General features: G+C 30.1%; 1 protein-coding gene across 1 annotated transcript; it reads left to right on the top strand.

Annotated features, from left to right (window-relative positions):
• Positions 1 to 1,789: 1,789 nt before the first annotated feature.
• LOC142614862 (uncharacterized) lies at positions 1,790 to 10,221 on the top strand. The gene is made up of 9 exons (XM_075787507.1): positions 1,790 to 2,029; positions 2,188 to 2,271; positions 3,454 to 3,563; positions 3,694 to 3,744; positions 5,453 to 5,596; positions 5,692 to 5,781; positions 6,308 to 6,414; positions 7,197 to 7,281; positions 9,837 to 10,221. Exons 1-9 carry the CDS (start codon positions 1,918 to 1,920, stop codon positions 9,933 to 9,935), a joined length of 882 nt encoding a protein of 293 aa, XP_075643622.1. The 5' UTR covers positions 1,790 to 1,917; the 3' UTR covers positions 9,936 to 10,221.
• The last annotated feature ends 8,899 nt before the right edge of the window (positions 10,222 to 19,120 follow it).

Genomic DNA, 19,120 nt, shown 5'->3' on the forward strand with positions numbered 1-19,120 from the left:
TGTCTATAAATTTTTATTGTGCATTTTTGTGAACAAGGGAGGAAGAGAAAAAAAAAAAAAAAGGAAAAAGATTGTTACTTTTATCTGCTTTTGTAAAGTTACAGTTTTATTGCAGCCATATTTAATTTGTTTTCTTCTCTGCTGTGCTTGACTTTAGTTTTGATGTATGTAAAAAAACTAATTAATGATTAATTATGTGCTTTTACTGCATTTGAATTGTCTCTTTGCGAAGGAGGGCTAATTGAGGCTGGTTTAGATGATGTAATTCACCTGTGATGTCACTGATGTGCATAGTTTTGCCACCAAATTTGTATACATATTTATATATATGCAAAAAAGGTGAAGGAATTTGGTCATACTTTTCTTGTTGGTTGGTGATAGAATCTTATTCCACTCCTCTTGGAATGAACCTATAGAATATATAAATTTTCCAAAATTCATGGTACCTTTCAAACCAAGACTAAAAGCTTCCATAGCCTGTTGACTAAAATGAGGAACTAAATTGCATAATTTCATGAAAATAGTGCAACAACCACTCCTTGGTGCATTCTCTAGCTATTTTTTAATCTAATTAGGTAATAGTTATTGTAAGGTTGGAACATGAATCTTGAGCTCCTGAATCACATGGATTGCAGACTTGTTTTGCTTGTCTCTGCCAAGAATATCCATGATCCATCAATTTCTCCAATTATGCATCAAGTTTTATTTGACCATACATCTTGCTTTTACACTATATATAAAAGAAAGAAACTATTTTTCAATGGAGAATGTGGAAAATATCATGGTTGAATTGTAGCATTCCTTTATTAAAAAAAAGAATTGGGCATTCCTTTGAAAGCCCAAATGAATTAGAATAATCCAATATAAGGTAGACACAGTGACACTATTTTCTACCATTCGAGGAAATCAAACCAACCCTGACATTAGAATATCCAATATGAAAATTTTACATAGTTAGGAATTGTCTAAGTTCTCTAGAGCTATTTGCATAAAAAATTGAGGGCATTCCAAGGAATAAACATAAGGGGGATCTTCTCCTATTTATCTATGTATTATGCTAATTCAAGATGTATCCACTCACTAATTTAGACACTAGCAGAAGTAGCATATTGTCCATACGATGTTATATTTAAAAAATTGAAGAACACTCTTCACAAACACCATCATGATATAGATAAAAGTAGACCAGTAATACAAATTAATTCGAATTAAAATTTAAATTACAAAAATTTTAATAGTTTTTTTTTAAAGAACAATTTAAACAGTTCAAATCAATCCATTCTAACAAAAAAATTAACTTAAACTTTTATCCCAAGAAAGACCAAAAATGTCATTACAAAAAGCTTTGGGTCACTATTAATCTAATCATATTATTTTCAATTTGCATTCAATTTGATTCCTAAAATTTTGATAGCATTCAAACTGTTATTTTCAATTAGTTGTCAATTTCGTCTTTGTTATTTTTAATTTACAGTCATTTTGGGTCAAAATCTGTTTAGTTGTTGAGTTGATACGTGTGTTTATCGGAGTTAAAAATTGGCAAATTTAATATGTATTTTTTGTGTTTGGTTGTCAGAAAAGTGCAAAAAAAAAAAAATTTGTGATTTGGCCAAATTAAAATAACACCGACCAAAATAGTATTTTTTTTTTTTTGGCCTTAAAAAAAAGAAAAGAAAAAGAAAGAAGTAGGGTCAATTTTGTAATTTTCTGTTTGATAGCAAGCATTAACACACCAGTTTAGTTTAAACAAAATACATAAAAACGACGTCGTTTGCTTTTTATTAGTTTCAGACAACCCCTAAAGAAACAAAAACCCTAAACCCCTAACCTTTCTTCCTCTCTCTCTCTCTCTCTCTCTCTCTCTCTCTAAAACTTTCTCTCTCTAAAAACCTGAACAGGGTTTAGGGTTTTGCGAAGATGAATCGAAGGAACACTCGTTTGAGGAGGGAGTACTTGTACAGAAAGAGCTTAGAAGGCAAAGAACGCATTCTCTATGAGAAAAAGCGAATGATCAAAGAAGCCCTTCAAGGTTTGCTGCTTTTTTTTTTTGCAGTTTTTACTCACTCTCTCACATTCATACATACATGCATGTATGAAAGTTTTTGTTTTTTTTTTGGTTTTTTTTTTTTAGATGGGTTTTGATTGTTGGTGTTAATTTTGTGGGAATTGGTGTGTGTTTTCTGGCAGAGGGAAAACCGATTCCAACGGAGTTGAGGAACGAGGAGGCGGAGCTTCGGCATCAAATTGACCTCGAGGATGAAAGCACTGCCGGTATGGTTTTTTTTTTTTTTAATTTTTGTTTATTTGGGTGTTTGGTTTGCCATGAAAATGTAGTAGAAAGTGTTTGGTTGCTGTGAAAAAAGGGGAGTGAAAGTAAGATTATTGAATGTAAGTTTTTTTTTTTTTTTGGGGGGGGGGGGGTAGATTTTAATGGGAAGCTGAAATGGAGAATGGAGAATGGTAAATAGTGTACAGTGTTACTACTTAATAGTTTGTATTCTTTAGTTGAGGTTGAATATGGGATGCTTATATTGTGTTTAGTTTGACTAATTTGGAAGTAAGCGTTGTTCGATTTTGCTTTTGTTTGATGTTATTGGATTGTGTAGCTTAGGGTGCATTTGGATAAACTACTGCAAAATGATGTTTTGGATTTAAAATGTGTTTTTGTAAAAAAGCTATGTAGAGTTTCTATTGCAAAACGGAGTTTTGGGTTTTAAAAATGCACTTTTAGGCTCCCAAAACACCTAACCAAATGGACCCTTAGAGTTTGCATTGGAAAGTCGGAACATGTATACGGATTTTTTTTTAATAGAGGAATTTGGAAAATGTTGACGGTGTCTGTTGATAAGCTCACATATGAAAGAGTGATTTGAAAGTTTTGTGAATAATGGGAGATATCATGATAACTTGGAAGTTGAAACTCTAGCTTTCTGAAGTTGCGTATAGTTTCTACAGTTTGAGTGAATTTGGATTTGGGTTGTACACATTAGGATGACTGCAACGATGGAGTTGTGAAACACTTTGTCCGTGAACATTTTTTTTTCCTCAAACTGTAATTGGATACATGCTTAGGCATCTAATTATAACATAAAATGTCCAAACAAAATGAGCTAATGAAGTTTAGGCACATGGGATAGTTTGCAAATTGATCACACAATATGGAGCCATGGGCAGCTATAGAATTTTTTGTGTCATTGTTGATGGATAGATAGACACCAAGAAGATTGTATCCAGGAACTTTGTATGTGTGTGTGTGTGTGTTGTCTTAAGAAGAATCTTGATTCTGACTTAATTATGATTGTTTACAAGCTTTATTTCATGATTGTTTAATTTGTAACTTTTCTAAAGTTGTAATATATATATATATATATATATGTATGTATGTATATATATGTTAAAATTTTGTTTATGTTTTTATTCTTCTCCCCTGATGGTGCATGCAATTTATTTTAGTCCCAAGGACACATATTGATGATGAGTATGCCAATGCATCCGAAAGAGATCCTAAAATTTTGATAACTACATCCCGTAATCCAAGTGCTCCACTTACACAGTTTGTAAAGGTTGGTATGGTTTTGATTTGTTCCATATTTCTCAATTAATGTATTCAAGCTGTATTCTAGCTTACTTCATTTGCATTCTGCAAGGACTTTAGTTTTAGTCATGATTGCAATTGTTAGCATGTTCCTGCAGGAATTGAAGTTTGTTTTTCCTAATGCACAACGGATGAATCGTGGTGGCCAGGTTGGTGAACAGCCTTTTTCTCCACCCACATTGCTCTGTGCTGCATCTGCAATTGCTTCATTCTAATATTTCATTCCCATTGGTTCAAGACATGCTTGGAGGCATTAAAATTTGTGGATATCCAATTTCCATGTTGTACCTTTTTGCATCTTATTAATAGATTTATGATTAGAAGAAATATATCATTCTTTACAAAATACTGGATTTTTTTAATAGAAGAACATGCATAATGTGGCTAAAATGTTGTTTTTTGATTGCATCCAGTGTGCGTAACCATCTATCTTATTCCCTTTTTTTGTCAAAAAGATTGTGCTCCCTCCTTCCCAAATTATTGGTCCGCTATTCCATTTTGAGATATACCAAAATGTAGTCCTCTTTGAAAGTTGATAAATAAATTTCTTATCTTATCCTTTACTCTATTTAAAAACTCAATAATATTCTTTCACTAGAGTTTAAATCAATGAGGGTAGTTATGGAAACTTTTACCTTTTTAACTACAAGACAATGCATTAAATGGTGTTCCATGTTCCCTTAAAAAGTTGGATTGTTTAATCAGGACCAACAATATGGGATGGGGGGGGGGGGGTAGTATTAGTGTAGTTGGCCTGTAATTTGTGAAGCTTTTTACTTATCAAAAAAAAAAAAAAAAATTGTGAAGCTTTTGCATTTGTCAAACAGACTAAATTGAATTTTAAGTGGAAAACAGAGATGATAATCAACATGTTTTGCTGCCTATTACATACAGAAAGATTTTTACGTGATGTTTTACTTCTCTTTTTGATTCAATTATGTTACTCGCCATTGAGTGAATTGGCACAAACTAGTTGGTTAGTCCATTACAAGGTAATCAAAAGTGAAAGGCAACATTAAGGCACCAAGTCCTTGTATTGCCCTAGGTGTGAGGCAACAAAAAGGCGCTAGCCCGATTAAAAGAGAGCCTCCAAAATCTAAATATAGTTAATATAGATATAGACCTTAAACAATGTGTACCTAATGATCTGAAATATTATAATCAAGTGTTTTAAATGTGTTGCATGAAGAAATTAGGTCTATTAATTGATTTCAAATAGGCTTAACATGTTTTAGGCTGCATTATTTATTCTAATATTAGGCTTACAACAAGCTTCAATAAATTAATTAATGTGACAATAAGTTTTACAAGCTTCTGTAAATTAATAATCTAATTATAGGTTTGACAAGCCTTCTATACTTTTTCTTTTAAAAAATTAAATTTAAACTTATAAAAAAAACCACTGAGTCTCTTGCCTTAGTGCCTTTTTCATGGCTTAAGGCGGTTGCCTTGCTCACCTAGGCTCTAAAGGCGAGCTCCTCACTAAAGGTGCCTTGCCTTAAAGCTTTATTGGCGCCTCGCCTCACCCATGCGCCTATGCGAGCAGGGCACTTTGACTACACCAGTTCATTAGCTCCATTCTTCATTTGAATATTGTGTAGATATATTCACTATTAGTTCTATTCTAGCACATGCTTACATTAGTCTCACTCACTTGAAGAAGTTGTATTTAGTTTATCAGCTTTCCCATTTTGGAATTCTAATGCTCCTCATTCTTCGGACATTAGAATATGCTACAAGTTATTTTACTGCGATAATAGAAAATTGGTACTCCTACAAAATTCATCCTGATAATGGTTAAATATGTGATGATGCTAAGCTTGTGGCATAATTTTTTCGAATTTTTCTCCTTTGCAGGTTATTAAAGAAATTATTGAAACTTGCCGTGCACATGATTTTACAGATGTTATCCTAGTTCATGAACACCGTGGTGTGCCAGATGGTATCACTATAAGCCATCTACCCTTTGGTCCGACTGCATATTTTGGATTACTCAACGTGGTAAGCATGATCATATTAGTGTTTTTTGTACTTTTGCTTTGGCTTTGGCCTCATTGTATGGGGCATCAATATGTTAATAAAGTGTTTGCTTGTAGGTTACAAGACATGACATTAAGGACAAGAAAGCCATTGGAACAATGTCTGAGGCTTACCCACATTTGATACTTAACAAGTTTTCAACAAAGGTATTGCTTATCTTTGTTGGATTTAATCAATATATTATGTCAAGAAAGCTTATTAAAAAAAAATATGGAGAGTTTTCAACTGTATATTGAGGTTGTGTTCTTGTCAGAAATTATTGGTGAATTCTGCCCCAAGGGCACTGCATATCTAATAGAATGTAGCAAAAATATGGAATGTATCTTTGGTTTCTTAAATGAGTTCCGTGAGATGTAAATGTCAGTACCATAAATGGTTTCTCAGTTATTTTAGTATTAAAATTTTAAAAGAACAACCGGAACAAGAACAGGACAAGTAACTTGAAGGATTTTACTGCCAGAAACACAGTAGGAGCCTTTATTTTGGCAGTTTTGGCTTCCCCACTCTCATGGGATGTAGCATCAATTCTGCTTTTGCGTTCACTGTTTTATATTTACATTTTTAACAAACACTTGTTAAAATAACCTCTATATTTTACTTATAAAAAAAGTGTTCACTGTTTGATCTTATTCAGCTTTTTATTTATTTATTTATTTTTTATATTGTTGATAGCTAGGTGAAAGGACAGCAAACATTTTGAAGCATCTTTTTCCAGTGCCAAAGCCAGATACCAAACGCATTATAACTTTTGCTAATGAGTCTGACTATATTTCATTCAGGTTGGTTTATTGTTTGATTCTTTTAGCGATGCTTCTATTGGCTATTCTCTAGTTTGTTAAACTTCTGTCAGCAATGATTATGTTAGCTTGGACCTATATTATCTCCATTGACATAAATTACGTGTGAATGAGTGTTCACAATGTTTAACATACAAAAGAAAAAGGGCAAATTGCACTTTCCCTCACTAAACTTTAGGGAAGTTGCAGCCAAGAGCCTGTAACTCAATTGGCACCTCTTGGTGTTTCTAACAAAGGTGTCTAGGGTTCAAATCCACCCTCCCTCAACTATTGAATCATAAAAATAAAAATAAAAAAGAAAGAAAAAAAGGGGTAGTTGCAATGTTCGCCTAATTGATTGGTAATAGGCAAAGTGCCCCTCTCCATGTTTGTGTGTATTTACAGTAATTAACCTATCAAAAAGTGTGTATTTGCAGTAATTAGCACATAAATCAAAAAGAGTAAATTGCAGATTTCCTTCCTAAGCTTTGGGTGGTTGCAATGCCCTTTGATTGATTGGTTATATGCAAATTGCCCCCATTGTTTCAAATTTAAGTTGGAGTCAATTTTTTTAACAAAAATTTCTAGTTTTTTTCTTAAATTCATGTCCGGGCCCACATGAATATCGTTTGAAATGTCACTTATGCCCTTAATGATGCCAATTCTATTTGGATTTCACATGAAATGTGAAATGCCAAATTTTGGAATGAGTCTTGATGTGGAACTATGGCTGAACAGCACACATGTTTGCTTTTGAACCCTATTAACAACTTGTAAACAATCAGGCATCATATTTATGAGAAGCATGGAGGTCCTAAATCCATTGAGCTTAAAGAAGTTGGTCCTCGGTTTGAAATGCGGCTTTATAAGGTATCTTATACTACTTTGTTACTTTTCAGTGAAGCTTAATTTTTTTGAAGGATTATTCTCTTTTAATTGTGTGGAAATTGTTTCACAACACCTTAAATATTTTGCTTCTGGTATTACACTATCATATGCTAGCTATTGTTGGGTGCTATTTTGCGTGAATACATAATGATGGTAGGAGATATTTTTGCTTTGTTATTTATGTGATCAATATCCAAGAACCTGTCACAAGTAAGCATGTTCTTAGGGTGGCCATTACCAACACCCCCCTCTTTTTTTACCCACTGTGCTTTCTAATGGTGGACTTGGGGGGGGGGGGGGGGGGGGGTTGAGGGGAGGCTTCTTAGTATTTTGTAAAGAAGTCATTTCATTATTTTCCTTTTAAGATATTGGAACTATGAAATGGGATTTTCATTCACATTCTCTATTTAGCTGATGTTCCACAATATTTCTTGTCATGAATCCTCTTTTTCATCATTGTTGCTTTAGAGGTTTTGAGTACTACTATACAGCTGAAACAAACTGATATCACTATCATCATTATATGTTGCTTTGTGACAATTAGAGCCTACTTTTTTTCAATAAAATTTATTTCACACACACACACACACACAGATATATATAGATATATAAGGTCTAGCTCAATTTGCACCTCCCCTTATAAGTTCTAGGTGGAGGATAATGTTGTGGGTTCAAGACCCATCAGCTGTGTGTGTAATTATCCAATGTGTGCATATTGGTTTGTAAATCCATTTTCTTCCTTTGTCTTAGGTTTTCTCAATATGAGTTTAAATTGGTACATTCCTTTTCTGATGGTATTTATTTAAATCCTCCTGTCATTATCATCTCCTTTTATGCTTTCCTATTCTTGTTCATTATATTTATCCGAACTTGTCCTTAACTTCATGTTTCATTGGGACCCTTAGCCATCCCCTCAATTTGGCTTGATGTCATTCATCAATTAATTGGTGAGCATTTGTTGTGTCTACACAATCTATCTTCTTCTCTTCGTTTATCTTCTTCTGTTCTGCGTCCACCAGAACTATCTCTTTATTGTGATGCTGTAGCACCCCCTAATTTTTAGTAATTATAGCCGAAAGGCACTGATCCTTAGGGCATCGGGCTCAGTAATGACCTAAATATATACATGTAAGGCATTGGATTTCTTCATTACCTTTGAGGTAGAATCCCGCCACTTCATTGGAATCAGCAAAGTTTTCTTAAGTATGCATTTTTAACAGTAATTAGGTTTTTCTGGTTATCTTTACTAGTTTAAACAATTTCAAACATTAGACTCTATTTTTGGATGGATCATTTGAAGACCAGATGTTTCTAAGATGGGATTGTAGTGGTGTTGCCAAAGTAAATAAATAATAAAGCAACTGAATTAGAAAGAAAATATGTTTGATGTGATCTTTAAAGATGGTGAAGTGCTAGGCTGCGAAGCATAAGATTGTGATTTGACTCTTGTGAGTGGCCACTTAGAAAGTATTTGAGGATAGCCACCCCTCCTAGAATCCCACTTATAGGAACTAGCACTAGGAAATGGCCTTTATTATATGAACTGGTAGAAAAGGTCAATAGTGTTTTTCATTGTGTATCAACCTTCTGGCTGATTGCTTTGTTAACTTTCTACCCAACAAATGTTGTTCCCTTTGAAAAGTGTACATTGTAACAGCATTGTAACAGAGTCATATTGACTGATTTTACTTCAATCTTAAATGCTGTCCTTAATACTATAATGTGGGAATAAAAGGGAGGAACAGTTGTAGCGAGGGATCATTTGGGGGAGTAGGAAAAACTTACCCACCTATATTTGAAATGGACAGTTTTTGGAATAGAGCAAATTGAAGGGTGGAGGACAGCGTTTTTTTTGGTTAAGGAAGTCTATGGCCGCAAATGGCTCTTATTTCCTCAATGCTATATTAAATGACTCTTATTTCTCAAAGCTATATTACTGCCCTTTGGCATTTAATTATAAATTTAATCTTTGGGAGTGATGACCATTCTGGCGTTCAATTCAAGGGGGGTAAGAATCTTTTGTGATTGTCTGCAGTCTGCAGTCTGCATTAGCCAATAGCCACAGCATCCCTTTGTTCTAAATATCAATGAGGTTTATGTCCATTGATAAGTAAATCCAAAGACTTTGTGATCCTGGAGGGGTAAAAAGATTACAAATCTACAAATATATTTCTGAAATGTGCACACATAACTAAATAAATATTATATGTGCATGTGTGTGTGTGTATATATATATATATATATATATTCCCTTTGTTGACAGGAGGAGTCTTAATTCATATATATATGCGCACACACACACACGCTACCCTAATGATGCCACTGGTTATACGCCGTTAATTTTAGTTGTAATGCTTTTGATCCACTTGAGCTGATGCCAAGCTTTCTATTGGTGTCTATAGTTCCTCAGCATCTATTCATAATTTGTTGCTCTCTAGTCTACTTAGATGTTGGATTGCTCTCAGTCATTTTTAGCTTGCTATGTAATTTGCTTGTATTTGATTGTTCTACTCAGTATCTCTTTGTTGCTGTTTCAGATAACATTAGGAACATTGGATCAAGATGAAGCTCAGACTGAATGGGTCATCAGACCATACATGAACACAACCAAGAAAAGGAAGTTTCTTGGGGATTGATGCCACCTTTGAGAAAATATTATGCTTTGTTTTGCAGCAATTTTGGCCCCAGATATGCTTAAGCTAGTTGCTTGTTATCAATCATACACTGTCAGGTATATTTATAGAAATGTGAAACATCATAAATTTGATGATGGAACCTTTTTAGTTTTATTTGAGGGATTTGAGGAAGTGGCAAATATTTTTTTTCTTCATATTTGTAATTGTGATCTGCGAGGCTGCAATATTATCTCCATGGGAGAAAGTGGGGGCTTAGCCTAATTAATATGCAATTTAAATTTCGTGCTATTCGGATATTATTTAGGACAAAGTTTGGTTACAAACTAGTTTTAACCTAAGGCTACAACTTCAATTAAAAAAAAAACATGGTTATGTATTTTGAAAATCTAACTATTAGAATTTATATTATTTATGTTCTTAATACACATGTTAAATTTTGTACCAATCAAATATTATTTACTTTTTGATCTACAAACTTACTTTTTATGCATAATTTTATTCTATAAAAATTTGAAATTTAAATTTTGATTGATGACTTAACTATTGATATTTAATCTTTTAAAAATTTTGTAAGCATGGAGGATATATAAAGAAAATGTAATTTAATGGTGAATTTGTCAAAATTTACATTCAATAAGTGGAGTTCTACCCTAAGACTATAACAAAGTTTGATGCCAAAGTTTATCCAATTATTTACCATTCAATCTATAAACTTATCTTTTGTATATAATTTTATACTGCAAAACTTGAAGTTTAAACATTTAGTTGATGACATAACTTTTGATGTTCGATCTTTTGGAAATTTTGCAAACATGAAAGTTATAAGAAGAAAATATAATCCATGATGAATTTGTCAAAATTCATATTAAATAAAAAGACATTGAGTGCAGTTGTAGCCATTGGCTAACAAAGTTTGTGGCTAAATTTTGTCATTTTTCTAATAAGCCATTTGATTTGTTTAAATAATATACAAATAGTTTTAAATGGACGAAATTTCAAGGACTACAATTCTTACTAAAAAATATTAACGTAGTTACATATTAAAAAAATTAAACTATTAGATTACATGTTATTTATGTTTTTAATATACATGTCAATTTTTTTTTTCAATCTAATATTATTTATTATTTGATTCTCAAATTTATTTTTTATGCATTTTTTAGACTATAAAAATTTAAAATTTAGACATTTAATTGATGACATAATTATTAGTCTTTAATTTTTTGAGAATATTGAAAAGATATAAGTATGGAGAATATAATAACAAAATATTATGGATTAGATGAAAGAACAACAATTGTAAAATAGTAAACAATGTTAATCAGCATTCCTTCTCATTAAGGTTCTTTCTCTTGTGCATTAAACATTAAACCTAAGGCCCCCTCTTATAAAAAGGGGAAAAGAGATATTGCTTGGACTAAAAAAGAATGATTGTGGCTAAGCATATTACTGTTGCTAGTCAGCAAAATAATTACACTGGCTGACAGAGTTGATCATAAATCAAATTCACTTTTTCAAAAGTAAACATTCAAAGGAGAAGAGGAAAATGCCTTACAGGCTACAACCGGTTAAAGGTAAGTCTTTTGTCTTTTCTTATCGTCATTTATTTATTAATTTTTATTGTTGCTAGTAAAAACTATATGCACGTTTGGTAAGAGATTTTTAGTAATGTTATTATTATTTTATAAAAATATATGTGTGAAAAAATATAAAAATATATGTAATATTGTTTAAACAATAATACCAAACACCCCAATAATTCACTGGCCAATGTAAGTTAAAAGATATTGCTAACCGTTACTTTTAAGTCAATTGTTAATCTCTTATTTAAAAAAAGTTTTGATTTGGCTTTTATGGAAAATAAAAATAACTAGTATTAAAATATTAATTACTTTTTTCTTTGTCCTCAAAAACTTTTCCAAAATAGTTTGCTAACAACTGTACTTTTTTTTCAAGAGTTTCAACTTATTACGTCCGCTATGATAAAGAGCTTTTCTAAAATAGTTTGTAACAATTAGACCTTTTAAAAAAAAAACAATTTCAAACTATGACATCTACTTCTGATGATAGTTCTTTATTGTCAAATTAAGACACCAATCAGTTTTTGGTCTAGCGGAGATTAAATCTCAAAACTCTTATTCAACCATCAAAATTTTTACCAATTAAGTTAACCAAACCCGCGTCAACAATTGCACTTAAGTCATCTTTTAACCTTTCGAAAGTAAAGACCAGTCTTTCTTTCTTCCTTTGCATGTACAATAACTACAGGAATGCTAATCCAAGAATATAATGGTTTAAGTAACACCAACCATTCTAACATGCTAACACCTAAGTTGGTAAGTTTATAATATTGAATTGACAAAGATGAGCTAGAGAAAGTAGGGTCTGTTTGGTACATATGTTTAAACAATTATTTTTAATTTTTTTTTAAAATATATACGAATAAAAAAATGTTTAAAAAAATATATAATATTGTTTAAAAACTAAAAATATATAATTAAACTTACGGACGAAATGAGGCTACTTCTCTCGCTTACTTTATAGTAGTCTACAGGAAGTGAGAACCACCCCAAAGCACAGCTACAAAAGAAAGAGTCAAATTTTCAATTGTTGTGCTTCCTGGAAAAGGCGCAATGACAGATTGACAGTGTTTGGGATCCACCACAACGTGCAATTATTTATTCCTCCCATTGAAATCAGTTCAATGGTTCACATTTGATTCACACATACAGAGGTAAAGGACCTTTGTGTTGCACGCCTTAAAAGCAAAAGATAATTTTTTTTTAATATAAGTAATAGATTTAATTATAATATTTTTTTATATTATTTAAAATGTATAAAGTATAAATGATGGGTAAAGAGTATTAGAAACAAATTTTAACCGCACATTACATTATTTATAAAATATTTAGTTTTATATAATAATTGAATGTTAAATGTATTATATTTTATTGAAGAAAAAAAACAATACAAAATTTTAAACATTTTTAAATAACAAATATTAATAGCTTAGTTTAGAAAATCTATTATATTGTATCAACTATATTTTGTTAGAAAATAATCAAATTATCTTAAGAATGGCTTGGAACTCCCTTATAAGCCTTATTTATTATTTTCATTTTTTACTTGGAAAAAAAAAAACAAATCGCTTAATTTTTTCATGCATAGTGCAGGAATACGACTAGTATTAAAATAAATATATTGTCTTGGGTTGTCACTAATATGACACATGTCAACTTATTTAAAGAATATAATCCAAAGTGATTAACATATTTTTATATTTTGTAAACACATAAAAATTTCAATTATTATTAGAATATAAATTTTTCTTAAATTTTATTTCATATAATTATACTATAAAATCTAAAAAAAAATTTATTACAAGAGTTTCCACCAGAATTTATAAATACAAATCTAAAAATGATAAAATGAAATGAGACCTTTTTCTTTATTTTTGGGAAAGGGAAAGGGGTCTTAGAGTTTCAAATTTCAATGGAGAATTCAACCCCATACGTAATTATTCAATTTGATATTTAAATTATAATTTACATAGGAAAGAAATGAATTTTACTTATATAAATTAAACAAGTTTAATTGTGTCAAAATGGGTCAATTCGTCTTGATAGAGATAATGAATCAAATCATTCATGTTATGTTGGACAATGAAAATTACCTATAAAAATTCAAATTATCTTTGGAGAATGTATTTTTGGTGTTATCCAATGTTGATAAGATTATTGAAACTCAACAAACTCATTTTCTTTTTACCTGAAGGATTATCTATTTTGATTGATTTTTTATGAATAAATAGTCATATCCGATTCCTTTTGTTTATTAATTAAAAATACAATAAAATAAATAAATCAGTTAGTCCTATAGTTCTTCAATCTCCTTCTTTTTCATGAACAACCTTATGAAACAACTTCTACTCGATTTCTTAATTTTAATTTTTACTTTTGGGAAGTAAACTTCATAGTTCCTTCCACAGGAAAAACACTTCACTCCACTCAGATATTTTTTGGAACTAAACTTCTTTCCAACTAGTCAAATTTGTCCTTTTCTTTTCTTATCTTCTTTTTCAAAAACAACAACTAAGCAACTTCCACTATTATTTATTTTTAGGAACTAAAGTTCCTTCCACTAGCTGAACAACTTGACCCGGAATTGAATTTTCTTCACATAAAAGTTACAAACATTACAAGAAAAGACCCTTCAATTGTAACCTCAAAATAATGGTTTGAGTAAAGCACACCAACCATTCTACTTGTTCATTATGATCCTTTCAACCTAAAAAAAAAAAAATTGTTGATCTAAGATCAAAGCTGGATGTATTTATTTCCATTGCTTCTTTAGTTTTTTCCTAAGTGAAAATTTTAAAAATTGAATAACTGTAATTTTGTATAATAAACCCATGAAAATAAACTCAATTAACTAGAAAAATTACTTCGTCTCACACACTTTTAGTAGTTGATAGGAACCACAAAGACTGATAGGCAGCACAGCTGCACAAAGAGCCATATATGTCAAATTCTTTCTCAATTATTGTGCTTAGAATGTGTCTGGGATCCACCACAACGTGCAATTATTCAATCACCCCATTGAATTCAATTCAATGGCTATCTAGTAATACCTCCAAACCCCATGTTTTCCTCGAACTAGAAGGGCCAATTTGTGGTGTGACTTTGTTTAGCGTGGATAGAATCTCAGTCTCTCTCTTGTATGAGGTATTTGTTTTTAAAAACAAATAAAAAATATTTTTTTATATACTTTCTAAAAATAAGACAAATATACAACTTTTAAGAAGTGTGAGCTAGCATGCTACACAAATTATTTTAAAAATGTTTTTTACAAACAATTAACGTGGTGGATGGTTAATTATTATAAGTAGAGTTGTTATTTCCCTAAAAAATAAAAAAAGTAAAATTGTTATATTTGTGGTAGGCTCAAATGAAGACAAGCTATCTATAAAAACTAGTAAATTTTCCGTGTGATGCACGAATACTATTGTAAAGTTTTATGTAAATTTGTTTTTGGAAAATATTATACATATATTATATCATATTTATTATAGAACTTTGTTAGTAATGAGTTCATCATAAAAAATAACAATTATAAATTGCACACATATATCTATTATAATTAATTTGTTCAAGTAATGAGCAATAATTAAAACAATTTGGAGTAATATTGTATAATAAAAGTTGATAAAAGCATATTAATTCATTCTATATTACTGATTTTTATTATATGATGTAATAAAAAGTTTCATTATAAAGTCTTTTTTTTTTCTTTAATCTTTGTTATTGTAGTATGGTGATGCTTGTTATCATCATCAGTTTCTCCATCTTCAACGTTTGAAGTTTAGTTCATCCATATTTGTTCAATTTTTGAGCTTTCATCATTTTTTTCCTTTTGTTGCATCATTTGTAATACCCCATAATTTTATTACTTATTTAATTATTATACGTAAATTAAAAAGGAGGCCTACAATTAAATAGATTAAATTGATTTGGGCCTAAGATATTAAAAGTGAGATATATACTATAGAATATGAAACCCAAGTGAGGTGACATAAGTAAATATATGGGCTTTATTAAATTTAAAAAAAATATATAAATAGACTTTTTTTTTTTTTCTAAAAGTACAGAAGTATAGAGAATATAATAAAAAAAATATTATTCATGAGATGAATGGACAACAACTGGAAAATAGTAAACAATGTTAATCAGCATTCCCCCTCATTAAGGTTCTCTTGTGCATTAAACCTAAGGCCCCCTCTTATAAAAAGGGGAAAAAGATAGTACTTGGACTAGAAAAAATTATTGTGTTTGTGGCTAAGCATATTACTGTTGCTAGTTAGCAAAATAATTACACTGGCCGACAAAGTTGATCATAAATCAAATTCACTTTTTCAAAAGTAAACACTCAAAGGGGAAAGGAAAATGCCTTACAGCTGGTTAAAGGCAAGTCTTTTGTCTTTTCTTGTCCTCATTTATTTATTAATTTTTACTGCTGCTATTGATTGCCAGTTTTTTAGATCAATTGTTAATCTATTATTTTAAAAAAGTTTTGATATGATTTTTTATGAGAAATAAATTAGAATAAAAATATTAATTTTTTTTTCCTTGCCTTTAAAAACTTTTTAAAAATAGTGTGTTAATAATTACATTTTTTTTTAAGAGAGTTTCAACATATAACGTTCGCTTTTGATGATAGTTCGTTATTATCAGGCCAAGACACCGATCGATTTTTGGTGTAAATAGATATTGAACCTCAGATCTCTTATTTAACCATCAAAAATTTTACCAATTAAATTAACTGAAATCCACGTTAACAATTGCACTTAAGTTATATTTAAACCTTTCAAAAGTAAATACTAGAGTCTTTCTTTCTTCTTTTGCAGGGACAATCACTACAGGAATGCTAACCCAAGAATATAATGGTTTAAGTAACACCTACCATTCTAATATACTAAGTGGTGGTTTGGCATGATTAGTCTTGTTAGCTTATTTTACTATTTAATTTATCTTTGTTATTATTTATGAGTCTACTATATTTTTTGGTATTATTCATGAGTCATATTATACTATTTCAGCTAATTTTTATTTTTACTTAGAGTACTTTCACTTTTAACCAAAAAAAAAAAAAAATACTTTCACCAAAAAAATTTTAATTCCGACAAAATAAATAATCCTAAATAGACCTTAACATCTAAGTTGGTAAGTTTAAAACTGAAATTTTTTATATTAAACTGGCGAAGATGAACTAGAGAAATTACTTCTCTCACTCAATTTATAGTAGTTGGTAGGAAGTAGGAATCACACAATTGATAGCACAGATACCCAAAAAAAGAGTCAAATTTTCAATTATTGTGCTTCCTGGAAAAGGCGCAATGACCGTATTTGGAATCCACCACTACGCGCAATTATTCATTCATCCCATTGAAATCGATTCAATGGTTCACATTTGATTCACACATAAAGTGGTAAAAGACCTTTATCCTGCACGCCTTAAAAGCAAAAGATGAGTTTTTTTTTTTTTTTTTTAATATTAGTGATAGATTTAATTATAATATCTTCATTTTTTTTATACTATTTAAGATGTATAAAGAATAAACTGTTTGTAAAGAGTACTAAAAATTAATTCTAACTTCATATTATGTTATTTACAAAATATTTAGTCTTATATAATAATTGAATGTAAAATGTAATATGTTTTGTTGAAGAAAAGAAAAAACTTACAAAATTTTAAACACTTTTAAATAACAAATATATAACTTAATTGAGAAAACCTAATATATTGTATCAATTATACTTTGTTAGAAAATAATCAACTCATTTTAAGAAGGGTTTGGAAGTAACCCTTATAAGCCTCATTTATTATTTTCAATTTTCACTTAAAAAAATATCGCCAAATTTTTCTGAGCATAGCACAAGTTTATGACTAATATTAAAATAAATATATTTTTGTGAATTGACACTAATAAGACACATGTCAACTCATTTAAAAAATATAACCCAAAATGATTAACATAGTTTTATATTTTGTGAACACAAATTATAATTATTATTAGCATGTAAATTCTACTTAAATTTTATTTCACATAATTATAGTATAAAATCTAAAAGTTCTTATTACAAGAGTTTCCACCCGAATTTATAAATACAAATTTGAAAAAGATAAAATGAAATGAGACTTTTTTCTTTATTTTTGGTGAAAGGGAAAGGGGTCATAGAGTTTCAAATTTCAATGAAAAATTCAACACCATAACTAATTTTTTAATTCTATATTTAAATTATAATTTATATTGGAAAGAAATGAATTTTATATATATAAATTAAATGAGTTTAGTCGTGTCAAAACGGGTCAATACTTCTTAATAGAGATAATGAATTAGATCATTTGGAGTTATTCACATTATGTAGGAGAATGAAAATTAGCTACTGAAAATCACATTATCTTTGGAGAATGTGTGGTTGGTGTTATCCAATGTTGATAAGATTATCTAAAACTCAACAAACTCATTTCTTTTTCACTGAAAGATTATCTATTTTGGTTGATTTTTTTATGAATAAATAGCCATATCCAATTCCTTTTGTTTATCACTTGAAAATACAATATAAAAAAATTAGTTAGTCCTATGATTCTTCAATCTTCTTCTTTTTCATAAACAACCTTATCAAACAACTTCCACTCAATTTCTTAATTTTTACTTTTGGGAAGTAATAAACTTCATTGTTCCTTCCACAGAAAAACACTTTATTCCACTCATATTTTTGGGAACTAAACTTCCTTCCAACTTATCAAATTTGTCATTTTCTTTTCTTATCTTCTTTCTCAGAAACAAGTGAGCAAATTCCACTATATTTATTTATTTATATATAAGAAATAAAGTTCATTCCACTAGCTCAAAAACTTGACCTCGCATTGAATTTTCTTCGCATAAAGTACCAACCATTCTACGTTATGATCCTCTCAACCAAAAAAAAAAAAAAGAATTGTTGATGTTGAACTTTCTACTGTTCCTTTATATTATCAGGTAATTACAGAAAAAAGACACCCCGCTCCAATGCTAACCCAAGATCAAAGCTGGATGAGTTTATTTCCATTATTGCTTCTTTAGTTTATTTGTTAAGCACAGTTTTTGAAAATGTATAACTCTAATTTTGCACAATAAACCGACGAAAATAAACTCAATTAACTAGATAAATGTTCCTGTCTCACTCACTTTTTAGTCGTTGGTAGGAGCCACATAGACTGATAGGCAACACAGCTGCACAAAGAGCCACACGTATGTGTGTGTATATATCTGTGTCAAATTCTTTCTCAATTATTGCGCTGGGATCCATCACGACGCGCAATTATTTAGTCTTTCTCTTGTGTCTATCTATTTGTTTATAAAAACAAATAAAAATAAATCAACCACCCAAGACCCTTCTCTTCTAAAAAAAGAAAAAACAAATAAAAATTTTTTTTTTCTTAAAATAAGACAAATATTAAACTTTAAAAAAGTGTGCGCTACTATGTTACACAAATTATTTTATAATTTTTCTTTTTTTACAAACGATTAATATGGAGGATGGTTACCGTAAGTAAAATTGTTAAATTAATGGCCGAGAATCAACAATTTATAATGATGTTGTAAAAGAGTCTCTGCACTCAGCATTATTCATTATATATCTATA

This window comes from Castanea sativa, chromosome 11, assembly GCF_040712315.1.
Source record: "Castanea sativa cultivar Marrone di Chiusa Pesio chromosome 11, ASM4071231v1".
NCBI lineage: Eukaryota > Viridiplantae > Streptophyta > Magnoliopsida > Fagales > Fagaceae > Castanea > Castanea sativa.

Coding starts and splice junctions, on each gene's coding strand:
- LOC142614862 (XM_075787507.1), top strand. CDS start 1,918: ATGAATCGAAGGAACACTCGTTTGAGGAGGGAGTACTTGTACAGAAAG. Junction 3,745..5,452: donor GGATGAATCGTGGTGGCCAG/GTTGGTGAACAG, acceptor TCTCCTTTGCAG/GTTATTAAAGAAATTATTGA. Junction 6,415..7,196: donor TCTGACTATATTTCATTCAG/GTTGGTTTATTG, acceptor GTAAACAATCAG/GCATCATATTTATGAGAAGC.